This window comes from Hoplias malabaricus, chromosome 12, assembly GCF_029633855.1.
Source record: "Hoplias malabaricus isolate fHopMal1 chromosome 12, fHopMal1.hap1, whole genome shotgun sequence".
NCBI classification, from domain to species: domain Eukaryota; kingdom Metazoa; phylum Chordata; class Actinopteri; order Characiformes; family Erythrinidae; genus Hoplias; species Hoplias malabaricus.
Genome location: NC_089811.1, coordinates 31,004,623 through 31,020,153, shown reverse-complemented (window position 1 = coordinate 31,020,153; position 15,531 = coordinate 31,004,623). Strand labels below are relative to the sequence as shown.

Genomic DNA, 15,531 nt, shown 5'->3' with positions numbered 1-15,531 from the left:
ATTTAAAATCCTAATTTAATATTTTTCTTTGTGTAAAAATATTGTGAATTATAATAAAATTCAAGAAAACTCTCCAATTCATTGGTGGCTTGTTTCTGAATTATTTTTCAAGTGCACTTTATTCTGCAAGATTAACAAAACGTTTTGCAAATCAAACATTACAGTTCAGGGCAAGAAGAAAGAGGCAAACTGTTAAATGAACACAAGCTCATTGTCTGATAGGACACTTAAACCATTCTGGAGCAAAAGGAAAAGTGCGTGCTATTACTATGCACATAATATTACTGACACCTAGGCGAGTTAGGGTCAGATATCAAGAAAAGGATTTTACTGGTTTTTTGAAGCAGGTAACTAAACAAACCTTTACAAAGCAGAAAAAAACATGCTCACATACACAGCTATACAATAATATGTCCTTTACCAGAACACAAGAGAACTGCTCAGCACATGAAATAAAATGAGACATTTTGCAGTTTGAGTGCTTTGCTTTTGAGCTGGGTAGTTTTCCCAAAACACATTAAGATTTAGTTTGATGGCCATATGTAACATGCAAAGATGTAATGTCAGTATCAGTAGCAAATCTAAAACTTATGATGGTGAGAGCACTGAAAAGAATATTTATAAACTGTCTTTATAAAATTATTTTCTTCAGTCTCCTAGGTATCATCCCATTTCTGTGAAAATATCAATCTGCAACTCAACAACATGGAAAAGAAACATTCTAGAGAAAAGAAGAAAAATTCATGTCAGTGCCGATCGGCCCAGTAGGTATTTTGTAGTAATGTCAAGAGAGCACACTGACAACATATAAATCTCCTCAGTGTAAACAGGAGTTACTGTGGATTAAGGGGAAACTGATGCAAAATGTCAGGTTGGTGTTTTCCTCCAAAGTAGAAACTTCAGGTAGTTTAATATATCCTTTACTTACTAGCCATTTCTGGACATTAAGTACTTATGTGCACTTTCAGCACACAACTGACTTGGTCACATACAATACAGGCCTAATTCTATCACTTCATATTCAGCCAAGATTATGTTAAAGAACTCTGTGAAATTGGGAAAAACAAAATTACTAAAAACAATTAACAAGGAAAATTTCCAAATTTTAATAGCAACAATAATAATCCTGTCTTCCTACATATCCGATGTTTGACTGTACAATGAATTACGTGTGATGACCAATGCAAAACTATAAAAACAGCAAAATGGCACATCCAACCGAACACATAGAAGAACTGTACAAAAGTAAACTTCTTTAAACAATGGAGAGAAACAGAACATCTCCCGTTATCAGGCTTAAACTGCTTTCCACCATGGCAGACCGGTGGCTACAAAATACACACCACTGTCAAAGGCTTCTGGGGCTTCAGTATCTCCATCCCCTCTTCCTCCAGCCACCTGCCCGCTGGCAGGTTAAGTCTCCATTCTCCAGGTCATGGAGCATTCCAGCCAGGGTAGTGCCCCACGGCCTCTTCCCTTCAGCTTCTACCTCTACTTATCTCCTCCAGCCTCTGGTTCCTTGGCAAGGCCACGAATAGACAGGTCATACACTACCTCCTCGATCTTCTTCACGTCATACTTCAGGCCGTCGTAGCGTTTCCGCAGTGGGTCATTTTTCAGATTGAGCAGGCGAAAGCCAGAGTCTAGTTCATTGATAAAATTTGAGATGCGAAGAGGACGCCCATAGTCTCCAGCAGTCACGCTATTAACAGCCAGTCTTGCCTGTGGAGGAAAATCAATAACCCCTGTTTCTAATGTCACTAATAAATATGAATTTCCAAACCATTAAAATAACATTTTAAAATTTAATACAAACACAACCTAGAGCAGAAAACAGAATTCATTTCAGTTTGTAACTTAAAGTAAGTGGTCATGGGCAATTCAATTCTCACCAGTTCACTGGCCATAATAAGAACTCCTGCCAGATAATCTTCAATGTCCAAATGGAAGCCTTTCTCTCTGTCAGTTTCCGCTGCAACAACAGTATTCAGCATTTGTCAATACATTCAATAAAATGCTACTTACAATTTTCAAGAAAGTGAGCATACATACTTCCCAGTATTTTGGCAACTTCCTCTCGTGTCACCAAAGATTCACTTTCCAAATAGACTACAAAAGCTGCAAGAAAGGTGAGACGCTGAAGAACAAACCTCCAGTGCTCATGAAATCTGAGAGAAGAAAAAAAATAAAATAAAAATAAATAAAAAAAGGATAAACACAGTGGGTCATAAATTAAATCACCTTAAATGAATTCATGGTATCAGGAAATTTTATTTATTTATTCATTTATTTTATTTGGTTTGTGAAAGGGACTATATAAATAATTATTATTAAATACAACATATGATCATACAGATCTGCTTGTGGACAGACCTGTAATATTGCTCCACTGGAAATTTGGTTTTCAGTTCACCAATTTGGGCTTGAATTGTGCAAAACAGTTCTCTGGCCCTCAAACACTTGCTGGGAACTGGTGGGAAAGGCAGATTTTTAAAATGTGGGTACTGCATTGCAATTAACCAAAGCACAATTTAAAAAATAAATAAATAAATAACACCACAAGCTGGGTACACTTACTGTCCTTGAAACCCATTGGCTGATGGACACTCTGAAGTACAGTCAATGTCTCTCTGGCTGTCTGCTCTAGTACTTGTACAACTTTCCTTATGTCCTATAAGTGGAAAGCATAGAAAGGAAGAACATTTTATTTATACAGGATGCATCTTGATTTTATATTTAAAGGCACTGGTTTGGTTCCTGGTACCAGGAGCACTGGCACACTGATTACTCAACTGCATGCATGATTGGAATGGACAAGTTTTCCACTGCATGGGATCAACTCGTCTCGTTTTAGATGGTCACCTTTCCACTTGCACAGCTCCCCTGCGAATTGGAACCAGTGCATTTTTTTTGGAATCCACAACGCCGGCAGTAAAGTTAGGCACTGTTTACTCTTCTTTCCAACAACCCAAGGAGCATTTGAAACTCTTTAAAACTCCTCAGGTTAGTTACGACTTGCCGTTGCAAGTCGGATAAAAACAAACTTGTGCTCTAACTTCAAAAATTATACAAGCAGTGAGTTTGTGTTGGAGCTCTGCATTTCTTGACAATTTACAGGTGTCTCTGGCCAATCAGCGCTCTGCAGGTTTTACATGTCACAACTTAGTACCTGCTCGCTTGGTTGGAACCATAAGTGAGCAGGGACTAACAAAAGTACCTGCGTCCAGGGACCAAAGTTGCCTAGTGGATAAGCAAAAGAGCAGAGTCAAGTCGAGTTGTGCATGTTCCATGCAGTGGAAAAGTACAATAATAAGTGCTTACTGAATTTTACTCTGCAGTACTTTGAGGATGACGCTAGAAATAGGCTTATTACTTGGGCAGCATCTTTTTCTAATGAACAAGCACTTTTATATTAACGTGGGTGCAGCCAAATGAAGATACATTTATTTATTTATTTATTTATCTAACTTCAAAACAAGTAACACTTCTAGAGGGAACAAGGAAAATGTCACCTGAATATGTCTAAGAGGAATTCCTGTTTGTGTCCCTGTGGATTGAGCCTACCGCTTATGATTAGGCACAAAGGACATTCCCTTGTCAGGGCACCAGTCCATCAGAGGGCATCACGAACTCACAGTTTGATCAGAATTAGAGAACACTGGAATACTTTATAGTTGTTGGTGCTAATGTGGCACCTAGTGCAATGTTCCTTGATTATCTGACAAACCATCTGACTACCCTTGCATTTGGCCAGATTGTTCATGAAAGGACAGAAGAGATGACACTTGTGTTTACATGAGCATGACTTATAGAATACTAAAGTTTTTTAATTACACCAATACATTTAAGTCCTCAAAAAATGCTGGTTGTCCACGTTAGACAAACTCACAAGAGAACCAGATGATACGGTGACACTTGATGGGAACCAGTTCAACAGAGCAGCTGGAACTGCTTGCCAGGACATTGCTGAACAGGCACGGGTCTGTCTCTGTATAGTGTCTTACTGTCTCAGAGAATTCAGAGTGAAAGCCCACACCACAGTAACCAAACCTCTGATTCAATGGTTAGACTAATAATTGCTGTGGGGCCTGTTGCGTGGACAGAAGGGAACAGTGGTGCACAGCAGGTAGTGTCGCAGTCACGGTTCCAGGGACCTGGAGGTTGTGGGCTCAAGTCCCGCTGCGGGTGACCGGGGACAAAAATGGAACCGTTTGGACATGTGGCAAAAGAGCCCTAGAATCATTTGAAAAGAGGACACCATTAAGATTCCAGAGAAAAACATCAGAAAGTCTGCTGATAAAGCAGTCCAAAATCAAGCAGACAGATAAAATAGTCAAAAAATGGTTTACAGAGGGGTATAAACACCTACCACCACCCAAATATCATTATGAATATTTTGGGTGGTCAGAGTCCATACAGAAATCCCACCAAGAATGTGTGAAGTGAACAAAAGAACAGGCTGAGCGCATGGAAGCTTTCCAACCTCAAAGGCCTGGAGATCTTCACAGATGAGTGGTCCAAAATCCCACTGGAGACATGCAAATAGCTCGTTCACAAAAATTAGAACGGCTTCTCTGCTTTTTTTAAGTCATATCCAGCCAGAAGAATTTTACCCGTCAAATCAAAATGCCCTCAGAGTGAGGCAAGTGTGTGAATCGATTTGAGTGTAAATGTAAGTAAACTGCTGCTCGGAGGGTTGTCGAGAGCTCACTGTCCGTGTCTAAACAATATCAAGACTGACCGGAATGAGTTTCAGACATTTCCGCCGGCTTTTCCCGCCGGAAGCTAAGAGAAAGCCGTGTGCGCTCACACAGAACAGTTGGACTGATGTGAACGTTTCTCGTTACCTCTCGGACGTCTTGGTCGGCGCTTAAGAAGCCCTGAATATAGCTGAACATCTCCGTCACCGACATCTTCAAACCGAGCTGCAACTAAGGAGCTTTTTTAATCAACTGCGCTCGGAGTGCGTCTGTTAAAGCACACAGAGCGAAGACAGAGTCTCTGTGCGGAGAACAAGGAGCGCTCTGCTTTTCTCTCCTGAACTCAACTGAACTGATCAGCGTGCCCCCAGCAGCCCACCCTCTGCTCGCGGTCACCTACTGATGACGTACACCTACGCGCGGGCTCCTCCAACACGTGACACACTTCTTCCTAAATCCTCTTCCGGTCAAGCCCTGCACTCATCTGTCCATCAGTAAGACATGTTTCAGAAGTTATTTCCAGAAAACCAACCCCCAATTCCTTAAAATTGTCTTAGATATAACACACATTTTAGCATGCGCAGATCTAGAAATATGCAGTTAATCACCACATTTATGACCAACCACCCCTCCATAGGTCTCTGTAGGCTGTAAGCCCTGCCCCCAAATTGATGGGATTGGTTCCCTAGGTTTATGATGTAAGTAACCCTAGCTGTCTGTATTCGCACATTTGATACTTATAAACTACACTTTAAAAGTAGAAAAGCTAAGCCATACTGACTGCTTGTGTCATGCATTATCTTTGGGTATTTAAAAAAATAATCATGTTTGGGGAGTTCTTGAGCTATTTGACCATCAAAACGTATTTAACATTTAAAACATAATTTTCTGTCCAGAAACACATACTTCACTAAATAATTTTTTAAAATAATTGTTGTTACTATAATCCATCTGCTCACATCACTGTAAACAAGGGAAATACAGTTTCTTGCAAACAAAAAGTGGCGCAAGGTTTTCTGTCAGTTAATCAAACGTAAAGAAAGATACTCTTTTACACTGTGTTTGCAGGTATCAACAACCATTACACATTCTACCCTTCTTGCTCATCACAGCCATATACATTATACATGACCCCAACACGTTAAAACTGTTGGGAAATTAAATCTATCACAGTTATATATTAAGATTCATCTAAATAATGCAGTTTTCTTTTTGAAGCAAATGTAAACTAACTAGGACTTTTGCCATCCTGCTAAAGCTCGTCATTCTCATACACAAACGGGTTAAATCCTTTAATACACGTACAAATGACAAGCAGCAGGAAGCATTGTGTCAGAGGAATCAGTCGGGCGAGCTCACAAAGAGTCAACACTTTTCTTTAAAGCAGATCAATCAACTCAGGTCACCAATAGAATTGATTTTTCTCACAGAATCAGATTATTCAGATCAGCTATAGAGTTGACTCTTTCAACTCACAATGACTCCACATACTGTTTAATATGTAAAGTAACCTTTGTAAATTTTAATATTATTTTAAATATTTTTTTCGTTTTCTAGTAAATAGAAAAATGCAGCAAATTTATGAAAATGGCAGCAAAATGTAAAAATCAGAAGAGCTAACACAACATACATACGGTTAAACAATTTGTGTATTTAAGATTTATGAATTGTTCTTTATTTTTGGCATCTGGTCTTCGAGGTGAGTCGGCTACCAACGCTTGACTCAAAGAGCCGACTCCTTCAGTTCACGACTGCTCCGTTGCGGCAGAAGCAGTAGCGGCGGTGACGTTGAGAAGAAACCAGGCGAACTGAACGATATTCTAACACTTTCCTCGCCGAACTAGGCTATGACACTAATCGAATTATGCAGTATTACAAACACGGATGTGTTGGTAAGAGATATGGGTACTGCGCAGTCCTGTTTCACATTGAAAACATTGCCGGAGTGTAGTTAAATCAGCGCGCTGTCTCGTTAGCTCTGACTCGCTCCAGTGGCTAAGGTTAGCTTGCTGCCAGGCTAACGAGCTGTTAGCTGTATAACGATAACGTAACATTTTAGACGTGTTTGGGCTGGCTTCGCCAACAGAGAAAAGCTTTCAACAGAAATGGGAATCATTTTCACAAAGTTATGGAGGCTTTTTAACCACCAAGGTGAGTCTGACATTTCCCTAAATGTTAACGTTAGCTGACAGTCAATAGCTCGCTAACCTCTGAACTGAAGTTCAGCACGGGTTTGAAATAATTAATGACAATTTTTTTCCCCGGGGCAGAGGAGGGGTTTCTAGTTTCTCTAGAACGGTTTTCCGTCGGCTCTTTGTAGGGCTATGATAATGTTCCTTTGCGTAGTTCGATAGTGATTGGTTCCGTGTTTCTGTGCTGAAACTGATCCACACACACCGCAGGTGTTCTCTCTGATTATGATTCAGATCAAACTCAGTGTATCAGCCCTGCTGTCAGTTCATTGACAACCTTTGATCCATTACACAAAAATCTCTTCCAAATCATCCATTCAAATTTCTTCTCAAGTCATCTAACAACACGGTGAATTAGAAGTGGATTTAGCCTATTGCTCTATTTCATATTATTCATGGTAAACACAGTTATAAACCCGTTCTTGAGGTGATTTCAAGCTAAAGTTTGACACTAATGAGTTTGGCTGGTGAGTAAATACCATGAAAATATGATTGCAATTCAGAATCCATTTTATAAATTATACTTTAAAGCAGGAACATTTTAAAGTGCAAAGACTCTAAATGTGAAAGTATTTACTGAAGTTTCATTTTCATTTTGAGTTAACACTTTTAAAATGTTTTAGCATTTTACATATTTCATTTTTGTTTTAATTTTCAAACTGATGTACCAGAAACTTGGTATAAATGAAAATGCAGTACAAGTTCTGCAAATGTAAACAGATTTACTGAGTATTCATTTTCGTTTTGCCACACAATTTGTGCATAGGGTAGGGATTGCAATTCAAATCTTGGATTATATTTTCATTTTATGTATTGCTTTTTAATTTTTCCTTAAAGACTTATATGCTTCCATGTAGCTCACCTGAAAGGAGTCTAAAAGTCTCTTACAAGTAACTTCTCTGCTGTAATCATCTATGTCATATAGAATGGATGGACTTTGTGACTGTTAATAGGCAACAGAGAAGTGTTTTTTATCATTAATTTATTTATTTTTTTATGTTTTTGTTTTGTTTTTTTCTCCAACAAATTTCTCACCCCTGAGTGTCCACTTACTAAATGAATGACTCAAAATATGGACAGCCTTCTATATGCTAGCCTAAAAACATGGCCACTCATTTATAATAAATGATGTGCACCAGTGCTGGCTTAAGTGTACAGCTACTAGACTGGCTGTACCAATGGCTCCGGTTTCACTGGTGTGTCAGCTTGCCTAGAAAAGATCAGTGTTTGTGTTTAAAAAGCAATAGAGCAAATTGAAAATATGTCGTGTTGAAAAGGTATTGGATGATGAACTGCACCGATATAAATTGCTTTTCATTTCAGGTATTTGTCACTAAGCTACATTGGAATGTGACACCGTAGCATGTTTCTTTGTTACACCTGCTTTACTTGTTGGGGTCACAAGCCTTTTGTGGACTGGAAAAGCTAATTGGAGTTCAAAGAAAAACTAGCTTGTCTTTAAATACTGTTTTCAGGAAATTAAATGGTCAATTAAACGAAGGACTGCAGCTCTCAAATTTAGTAATTTGTTACAGATTATTCCATTTATTAATCAAAAAAGAAAACCCATTTCTTTATTAGAGAGAACCAGTAAATTTTAATAAAAAATAAATGAGACATGTATCTTAAACAATTAATTGAAATATATCCATGATACTATCTGCCAAAACTAAACTGTTTAGTGCATTTATGTGCCATTTTTAAATACACATTGTCTATCAAGATTTGAATTCATGGTGAAATGCTGGTGTTTCAACAGAATTTCCTGGACCTGTTGTTTCACCAAATGGCCTAATACTCTGCCTAGTCCATTTCACAGGAAATGACTGGGGTGGCTGGAATGCACCGGTCTATACTCTGTTTAAATTAAACAGTTCTTTCAATTGATTAATTTCCCTCCAATTTGGGTAACCATTATAACATTAATTTATTGGTTGTCTGTAACTGCTAGTCCAGTTCAGGGTTGCGGTGTGTACACATAATCATTGGGTGCAGGCAGGGAACATACCCTGGATGTATGTGTCCCTTACAGGGCACCTGTATAATGTTATCAAATAGTAATTAGTTTACATATACTTTTTCCTGTGTATTTTCAGATTCCCTGTACACTGATGTGTCTTTGGTGTCTGTCCATTGTTTGTTGAGATTAATGAATTAGTGTAGTGTCAAATAGGGTCTCTCACCAGAATCAGAATTTTAAAATTGGAGCCGACTAGCTCATAGTCATGGTACTTTAGGGAATGAGTTTATGATTATTCATAATGAACAACCAAATGCAGAATTACTTTTCTAACATTGCAGTGATGGGTTGCGCTGAAGTGACAATAAAGTATTGGGATTTTCTGACTGATTAGGTGGTGTGGCTGTTGAGGCACAAAAAATATATTGATATTACAGGTTTATGGTTTAATTTGTCATGCCCTTTTTACAGGAAGAGAAATTCACTACATTTTTAATAAAGATTAGAAAGAAGCAAGATTTTTGTATTTGAAAAAAGGCTAAATGAATTCTGCTGGGTATACATTAGGGCATAAATAACTAGTATGAACAAAAACAAAACAACAAAAAATACCATTCATTTCAGCTTGACTTTTAAGGAGTATGTGGTGGTTGCGCGGAATAAAATTGAACATGAAATGTGTTATACATGTCCACAACACCAGAGGTCATCATCCCCAGTGTACTAAGGGGTTCACATCTTTACAGGTTTATTTAACATACCTGCGTATGGTCTAAAGTTTCCTCTTAAAAAAAATAAATAAAAAAATGTAAAAACCCTCCTCAATGTATACTTGTGTGTATTTACATTCTTGTATACTTGTGTGTATTTACATTCTTACATCCTTGTGTTCTTGTTTGACTCCATCTTCCACTGCACAAGATTCATTCTAGTATTAGAGGAAGCAGACACAGAAAATGATTAAATTACCTGGATGTTGCTCTTGATCATCCCAAAACCAGAACCTTAGTTTTGTTGACTTTTGTGGAAATGCTTATCATAGCGCTATTTTACCATTGTCTACGTTATTTAAAAAAAACAACACAAGAATCAGATTACTACTACTCTTCAACATGTTCTGATCAGCATGTAAAATGTAAATGTGCTGTGTCTTGACTGGATGATGATCTGCTCTCCATTATCAGATCATGGCGATAGTTAGAAATGAAAATTGACAATATGGTTTAATCCAATCACAGGGCATCCTAGTGGTGTTTTCATCTTTTGCTTCATGGCTTCAACGTTACCTGATCACTGAAAACATAATGCTAACACAAGGTGTAAGTGGGACTACAGTCTGGAATGGTTCAGTATAGCAGAAGAGTGTCGACTAAATTAATGGGTCAGTCTCTATGAATCGGATAAAGGCTAACATTGCAATGCTTTAGGCTTAATCTGTTTTGGGAGAGGTCAGCCTTGTGTGTATATTGTTGTTCCTCTCCCCTTGTGGGTTTATGGAGCTAGTTTTGTTTGGTGATATGGACAAATGGTATGGAATCTTTAGTGACATAAATCAGCATGAGAATCATTTCTCTTTTTCCAATTGTAATAAAATGTAATTATTGTTCCTCATTTCTCTATTATTTATTTATGCTTTTAGAACACAAAGTCATCATTGTTGGGTTGGACAATGCAGGCAAGACAACAATACTTTATCAATTGTAAGTACCAATTGTAGTAAAGACAACTAGAAACCCTCAGAACAATTGGTATTCATACATTCTGTTTCTGCAGTTCAATTGTAATGATGTTATTTCACAATTTGTCTAATTTGTAGTTTTTGCTTTTGCTGTGTTGCCCTCAGCTCTATGAATGAAGTTGTGCACACATCACCTACAATAGGCAGCAATGTGGAAGAGATTGTGGTTAACAACACACACTTCCTCATGTGGGACATTGGAGGTCAGGAATCTCTGCGTTCATCGTGGAATACCTACTACACTAACACAGAGGTGGGGTTATTAAGAGTGTGCTTCCATATTTCATTCATGTGTATCAGCTAGTTGTTTGTATTTACTTTTGTTAATGTCTGATCCCTGAGCAGTAGACAAACACAAATGCATGTCTGTTATTTTGCCCTGTTGTGTTTACAGTTTGTGATAGTAGTGGTTGACAGCACAGACAGAGAGAGGATTTCTGTTACCAGAGAAGAACTGTACAGAATGTTAGCTCATGAAGTGAGTATAAATTTTAGGTAATGGTTACTGCAGAAAACCAAACTCAGCATTGTAAATGTATGATGTTTATTTTAGAAAAAGGCATTATTTTGAAGGTAATCTTGAGAAATTGTGTAGTCTTTCATAGGAGGTATGTTAAAAGTTTGAAAATATTTTTTGTTGCTGTTTGTTTTTCTAGGACCTTAAAAAGGCAGGTTTGTTGGTCTTTGCCAACAAGCAAGATGTAAAGGGTTGTATGACCGTAGCAGAAATCTCACAGAGCCTACAACTTACTTCTGTTAAAGACCATCAATGGCACATCCAGGCTTGCTGTGCCCTGACAGGGGAAGGGTAAGAGTGTGGAAAAGGAATTATTTTAAAGCAGAGCATATTGAGAATTTGAGGACTGCAAAACACTATCACGTTGGAAAAATTGCCAGTAATCAGCTATGCCCTAAACATGGTTTAGAACAGAAACCAGCTATAAATTGCTAAAATGTACAACGACGGGCAACGAAACACACAAACTGAATCTCAAGAAAATATTGGTTGAGTCATCTGGCAAGCTGTGTTTAAAAAGAAAAAAAAATCAGCTTCTGTGGTCTCTGATTTCAGCCAGTGAGGTTTAAACTACCATTATGACTTTTTTCCCCAAAAAAAATGGTTTCATAAAAACTATAAACTACATTTTGTACTTCAAGCATTTGTCGTCTGCATTGGATGAATGCTTGTGCTACTAGATTGTGAGAGATAAGGTGATACATTGAGAAATTTTTAACCGGTCTGATAGGAAGTAGGGAGCGGTTGGAATGAACAGCGTTGTCCACAGTGGTTAGATTATAGTTAAATTTATGATGATAATAATGCAAGACATGTACAGTTCAGCAAAAATGTCTGTAGCATTATTGTTTATTATATGTACAATGTTATATGATGACTTTTTGTAAAATATATGTGGTTCCTAAGGACCTGAAATAAATGCTTGATGAGCTATTTATGAATTAAATGTTATTCTAGCAGTCTGTTTAGATTTTGTGTGATAGAAACTTGTTATATTGCTAATCTGTCGCAAAGGAAAACAAATCCCACTTTGAAATTGTTCATTGCTTTTTGCAGAAACGTAGTATAATATATTTTATGATAAACACTGAAAATAATAATGCGTATTCCCTCCGCAGGCTGTGTCAGGGACTAGAGTGGATGATGTCAAGATTGCGAGTGAGATGACCTTTGACCCTAGCAAGCACTGCACACCATTTCTTCTCCTTTTTTGTGTGTGTGGAGACTGACTGTCACTCACTGTGAAGGTGACTCACTGAAGTCACCAGGACTAATTTATTGGTGATTAATTTATTACAGCTCCCTGAGAACTGTGAACAAATAACTTTCAACTAACTTCAAAAGTGTCAGGATTTACATGGACTTTGACTCAGTGTTTTCCTGCACGCACACCCTGTGGGGTCTAATAGAAGAGCTGCAGTGGCACAATTGGACTAAGAGGCTGTGTAGTTAAGTAAGGCTCTTCCTGGAGTGGCCTTGCAGTATCGCCTGACTGCCTGACATAGTATTGCCCTGTGTGTACAGTCCAGTATTTACATTTACCCTGTGCCTGCATCTGAACCTCTCAGTTTCCAGGGCATAAAACAAAGTCATCATGCAAGGAGAGACTCTACACTAAATAAAGTGTTTTTACCGATCATGACTGCAGTTTAATCCCTACACGTTTCTTCTGTGTGACGTGATGTTGAGGTGAAAAAACACTGTTTGGACTAAAGTATTGGGACACACCTAATCACTGAAATTAGGGGTTTTGTTCAGATTCATTGCCACAGATGTATAAAATCAAGCACCTAACCATGCAGTCTGCCTTAACAAACTTGGGTTACCTTAAAATGCTCACTGGATCTCAGTGTGGTACTCTATTCCTACATTGCAACAAATCAGTTTGTAAAATGGTATTTTTTCCCTCCTGGATATTCCATGACAAACTCTGAATGGTATTGAAAAGTGGAAGTGTTTAGGAACAATATAAACTCAGTAAGTAAGGCAGACCACTTACATTTACAAAGAGGAGTCCCTGAGGCCACAATGCATAAAAGTCACCAAAGCTCGGCTGACACACTGACTGTAGGTTTCTGAACCTCCTCTGTCTTTTACATCTGCGCAAAAACTGGCTCCAGAAACTGCATGGCATTGGATTCCATGTCCCTGGAACTACATGCAAGCCTTACATCACAAAGTAAAATGCCAGGCATCAGGCGTAACAGTGTAAAATATGTTGCCACTGGACACTGGAGCAGTGTAAATGTGTGAACATTACCTGCCTGACTGCAGTCTGCTAGCTGTAACATCTGGAGGAGGGATAATGTTATGGGGTTGTTTTTTAGGTGTTGGAAAATGCATACACATGCAGCGCTTCTCTGTCCAGGAAGCATGTACAGAGTTAGAGCAGGGGCACACTGTATAGCTCGAAATCCAGCGGGAAGCAATCCTTGTTTCCTGGAAGGAAATGTAGACTGTTCAATACCTGACAATCCAGAATACTATGACATTGTGTCAGGCTGCCACACAACAAAGTTAATCTTTACAATCTGCCAATCTGGCATCATGCAGAACTGGGTAAAGGGTACACTGCCCCAATTAACCATTCTTGTCGATCTCTGCCTGCCCATCCTCGTATCTATTAGTTGGCATGCCTCCATGTCAGAGTCTGCTGCAGCAAAAGTTGAAATGGTTTTAACTCTTTTGATACTTACCAGAGCATGGACGTTTTTTTTTGTAGTCCGTCAGAGCCGACGCAGAGTCCTAACTGAAATACATTTGAGGAATATATTTCTGACGTTCCATTAACCTCTAATGTATAGTCACCCTATTTTGGGCAACTGTGTGCTTCCAACTTTGTAAGAACACTGTGGGAGAGGCACTTTTCTGTTCCAGCATAACTACCCAATGTATAAAGTGATGTTCATAAAGACATGGCTCAGAAAGTTTGGTGTTGGAGAGCTTAATTGGCCCATGTAGCCGTGATGTCAACCCCATCAAACACCTTTGGGACAAAATAGAATGGAGATTGCGAGCCAGACCCTCTCATCCAACATCAGTGTGTAACCTCACAAATGCTCTTCTGGATGAATGGGCAAAAAAATCCCACATACACACCCCAAAATCTTGTTTAAGTCCTTCCAAGAAGAGTGGAAGGTATAGGAATTAATAACTGCAAAGCAGGGGGACCAAACCCATATTAATGCCATTTATAATGGGATGTCATAAAAGCTTGTGTGTGTGTCCCAATACATTTGTCCATACCCTGTACTGTACATAGTTGTATTAAATCTTCATTTTTGAACATTTGGTGCTCAGATATGTATGTGGATACAAGTTTTTCTGTTGATCAAGATTTTGAAGAATAATATGGAGTAACATTTCTAAGAATCACTCTTAAGTACTACTAAGATTATTACTTGTGTGCATTTTAAATATATATAGTTGCTGTTCAAATAAAAACATATATCTCCAATATATCTGGGCACACACACACATTCACTCACACATACACACTCATTAACCAGGACAGTTATTACAGAAGCCAATTCACCTACCCTCCATGTTTTTGGACTGTGGGAGGAAACCCACGCAGACACAGGGAGAACATGGAAACTCCACCCAGATGGGACTTGAACCCAAGATCCCAGTGCTGGGAGGCGAACGTGCTAACCACCAAGCCACTGTGCCGCCCGTGCCGTGCCACATTGCAGTGCAACTGGAACTTTTAAATATTGCCCATTTATTGGCCATTATATTAAATATGCAAAAATTGTAGGTCCACCTTGTAGGTACAAATTCAGAGACAAAGTCTCAACTGTTGCTGTATGAAGGATGGGAACTTAAGGTTCTCAGCAGGTCTGCAGTGGTTCAGTGGTGGAGAGGTCAGTCCAGTTGTGTTCCCTAAAGGTACATTACATTCTTTTCTCCAAAAGGTAAAGTGAATATTGGTTTTCACTATAGAACTAGGGAAAATAAAAGAACTTAATATAAGTATGGGAGATGAAACACGGCGTATGAAATCACACTTTTTAAATCTTTATTTATAATAGATTAAAGTACAATAATGTTGCGCAACTAAAGGATAGGAATATGTACCTTCCACAGTGACACAACTTAATATTCTGACACCTTAATATCAATCACATAACCTTTTCTTTTTTTCTTTTTTGGATGTAGCAGCCATTCTGTGGGACCAGACCATACCAGCCAGCCTTTGACCTCCACATGCATCTCTCTCCACATACACGAATCATGGGTCTCACCGGTTGTCCTTGAACACCATAGTAAACCTGCTGAGCTGGAGATGTTCTGGCAAAAACAATATGACCCTCACCATTTCATGTACTTGTACTTAGGTTTGCCCTTTTTCCTGATTCCAACACATCATCTAAAGTACTAACATTATTTGCTGACCAGTATATCCCACCCCTTCACAGGTG

General features: G+C 38.6%; 2 protein-coding genes across 5 annotated transcripts; one reads left to right on the top strand and one right to left on the bottom strand.

Annotated features, from left to right (window-relative positions):
- Window positions 1-93: 93 nt before the first annotated feature.
- Window positions 94-5,071, bottom strand: tsn (translin). Of its 2 annotated transcripts, none has more exons than XM_066685857.1 (6): window positions 3,890-4,315; window positions 2,578-2,671; window positions 2,374-2,470; window positions 2,053-2,168; window positions 1,893-1,972; window positions 94-1,722 (listed from the first exon to the last, which is right to left on the bottom strand). In XM_066685857.1, exons 1-6 carry the CDS (start codon window positions 3,962-3,964, stop codon window positions 1,492-1,494), a joined length of 693 nt encoding a protein of 230 aa, XP_066541954.1. In that variant the 5' UTR covers window positions 3,965-4,315; the 3' UTR covers window positions 94-1,491. The 2 variants fall into 2 exon arrangements, with proteins under 2 accessions (XP_066541954.1, XP_066541955.1); XM_066685858.1 differs by lacking the exon at window positions 3,890-4,315 and adding an exon at window positions 4,848-5,071 and having other exon boundaries at window positions 95-1,722.
- An 8-nt stretch (window positions 5,072-5,079) lies between these two features.
- On the top strand, window positions 5,080-14,327 carry arl5a (ADP-ribosylation factor-like 5A). Of its 3 annotated transcripts, none has more exons than XM_066685861.1 (6): window positions 5,080-5,194; window positions 10,492-10,552; window positions 10,696-10,843; window positions 10,985-11,068; window positions 11,247-11,398; window positions 12,226-14,327. In XM_066685861.1, the coding sequence occupies exons 3-6, from the start codon at window positions 10,700-10,702 to the stop codon at window positions 12,272-12,274; spliced, it is 429 nt and encodes a 142-aa protein (XP_066541958.1). In that variant the 5' UTR covers window positions 5,080-5,194; window positions 10,492-10,552; window positions 10,696-10,699; the 3' UTR covers window positions 12,275-14,327. The 3 variants fall into 3 exon arrangements, with proteins under 3 accessions (XP_066541958.1, XP_066541956.1, XP_066541957.1); XM_066685859.1 differs by lacking the exon at window positions 5,080-5,194 and adding an exon at window positions 6,399-6,851 and having other exon boundaries at window positions 12,226-14,325; XM_066685860.1 differs by lacking the exon at window positions 5,080-5,194 and adding an exon at window positions 7,133-7,359.
- Window positions 14,328-15,531: the final 1,204 nt, after the last annotated feature.

Bases quoted from the DNA above. Each gene is read 5' to 3' on its own strand.
- tsn (XM_066685857.1), bottom strand. From the start codon at position 3,964: ATGTCCTGGCAAGCAGTTCCAGCTGCTCTGTTGAACTGGTTCCCATCA. The intron at 2,471-2,577 runs GTAAGTGTACCC...CTTTCCCACCAG, and splicing joins GCCAATGGGTTTCAAGGACA to TTCCCAGCAAGTGTTTGAGG. The intron at 1,973-2,052 runs GTATGTATGCTC...CTGTTGTTGCAG, and splicing joins AGTTGCCAAAATACTGGGAA to CGGAAACTGACAGAGAGAAA.
- arl5a (XM_066685859.1), top strand. From the start codon at position 6,806: ATGGGAATCATTTTCACAAAGTTATGGAGGCTTTTTAACCACCAAG. The intron at 6,852-10,491 runs GTGAGTCTGACA...TTATGCTTTTAG, and splicing joins GAGGCTTTTTAACCACCAAG to AACACAAAGTCATCATTGTT. The intron at 11,399-12,225 runs GTAAGAGTGTGG...TTCCCTCCGCAG, and splicing joins TGTGCCCTGACAGGGGAAGG to GCTGTGTCAGGGACTAGAGT.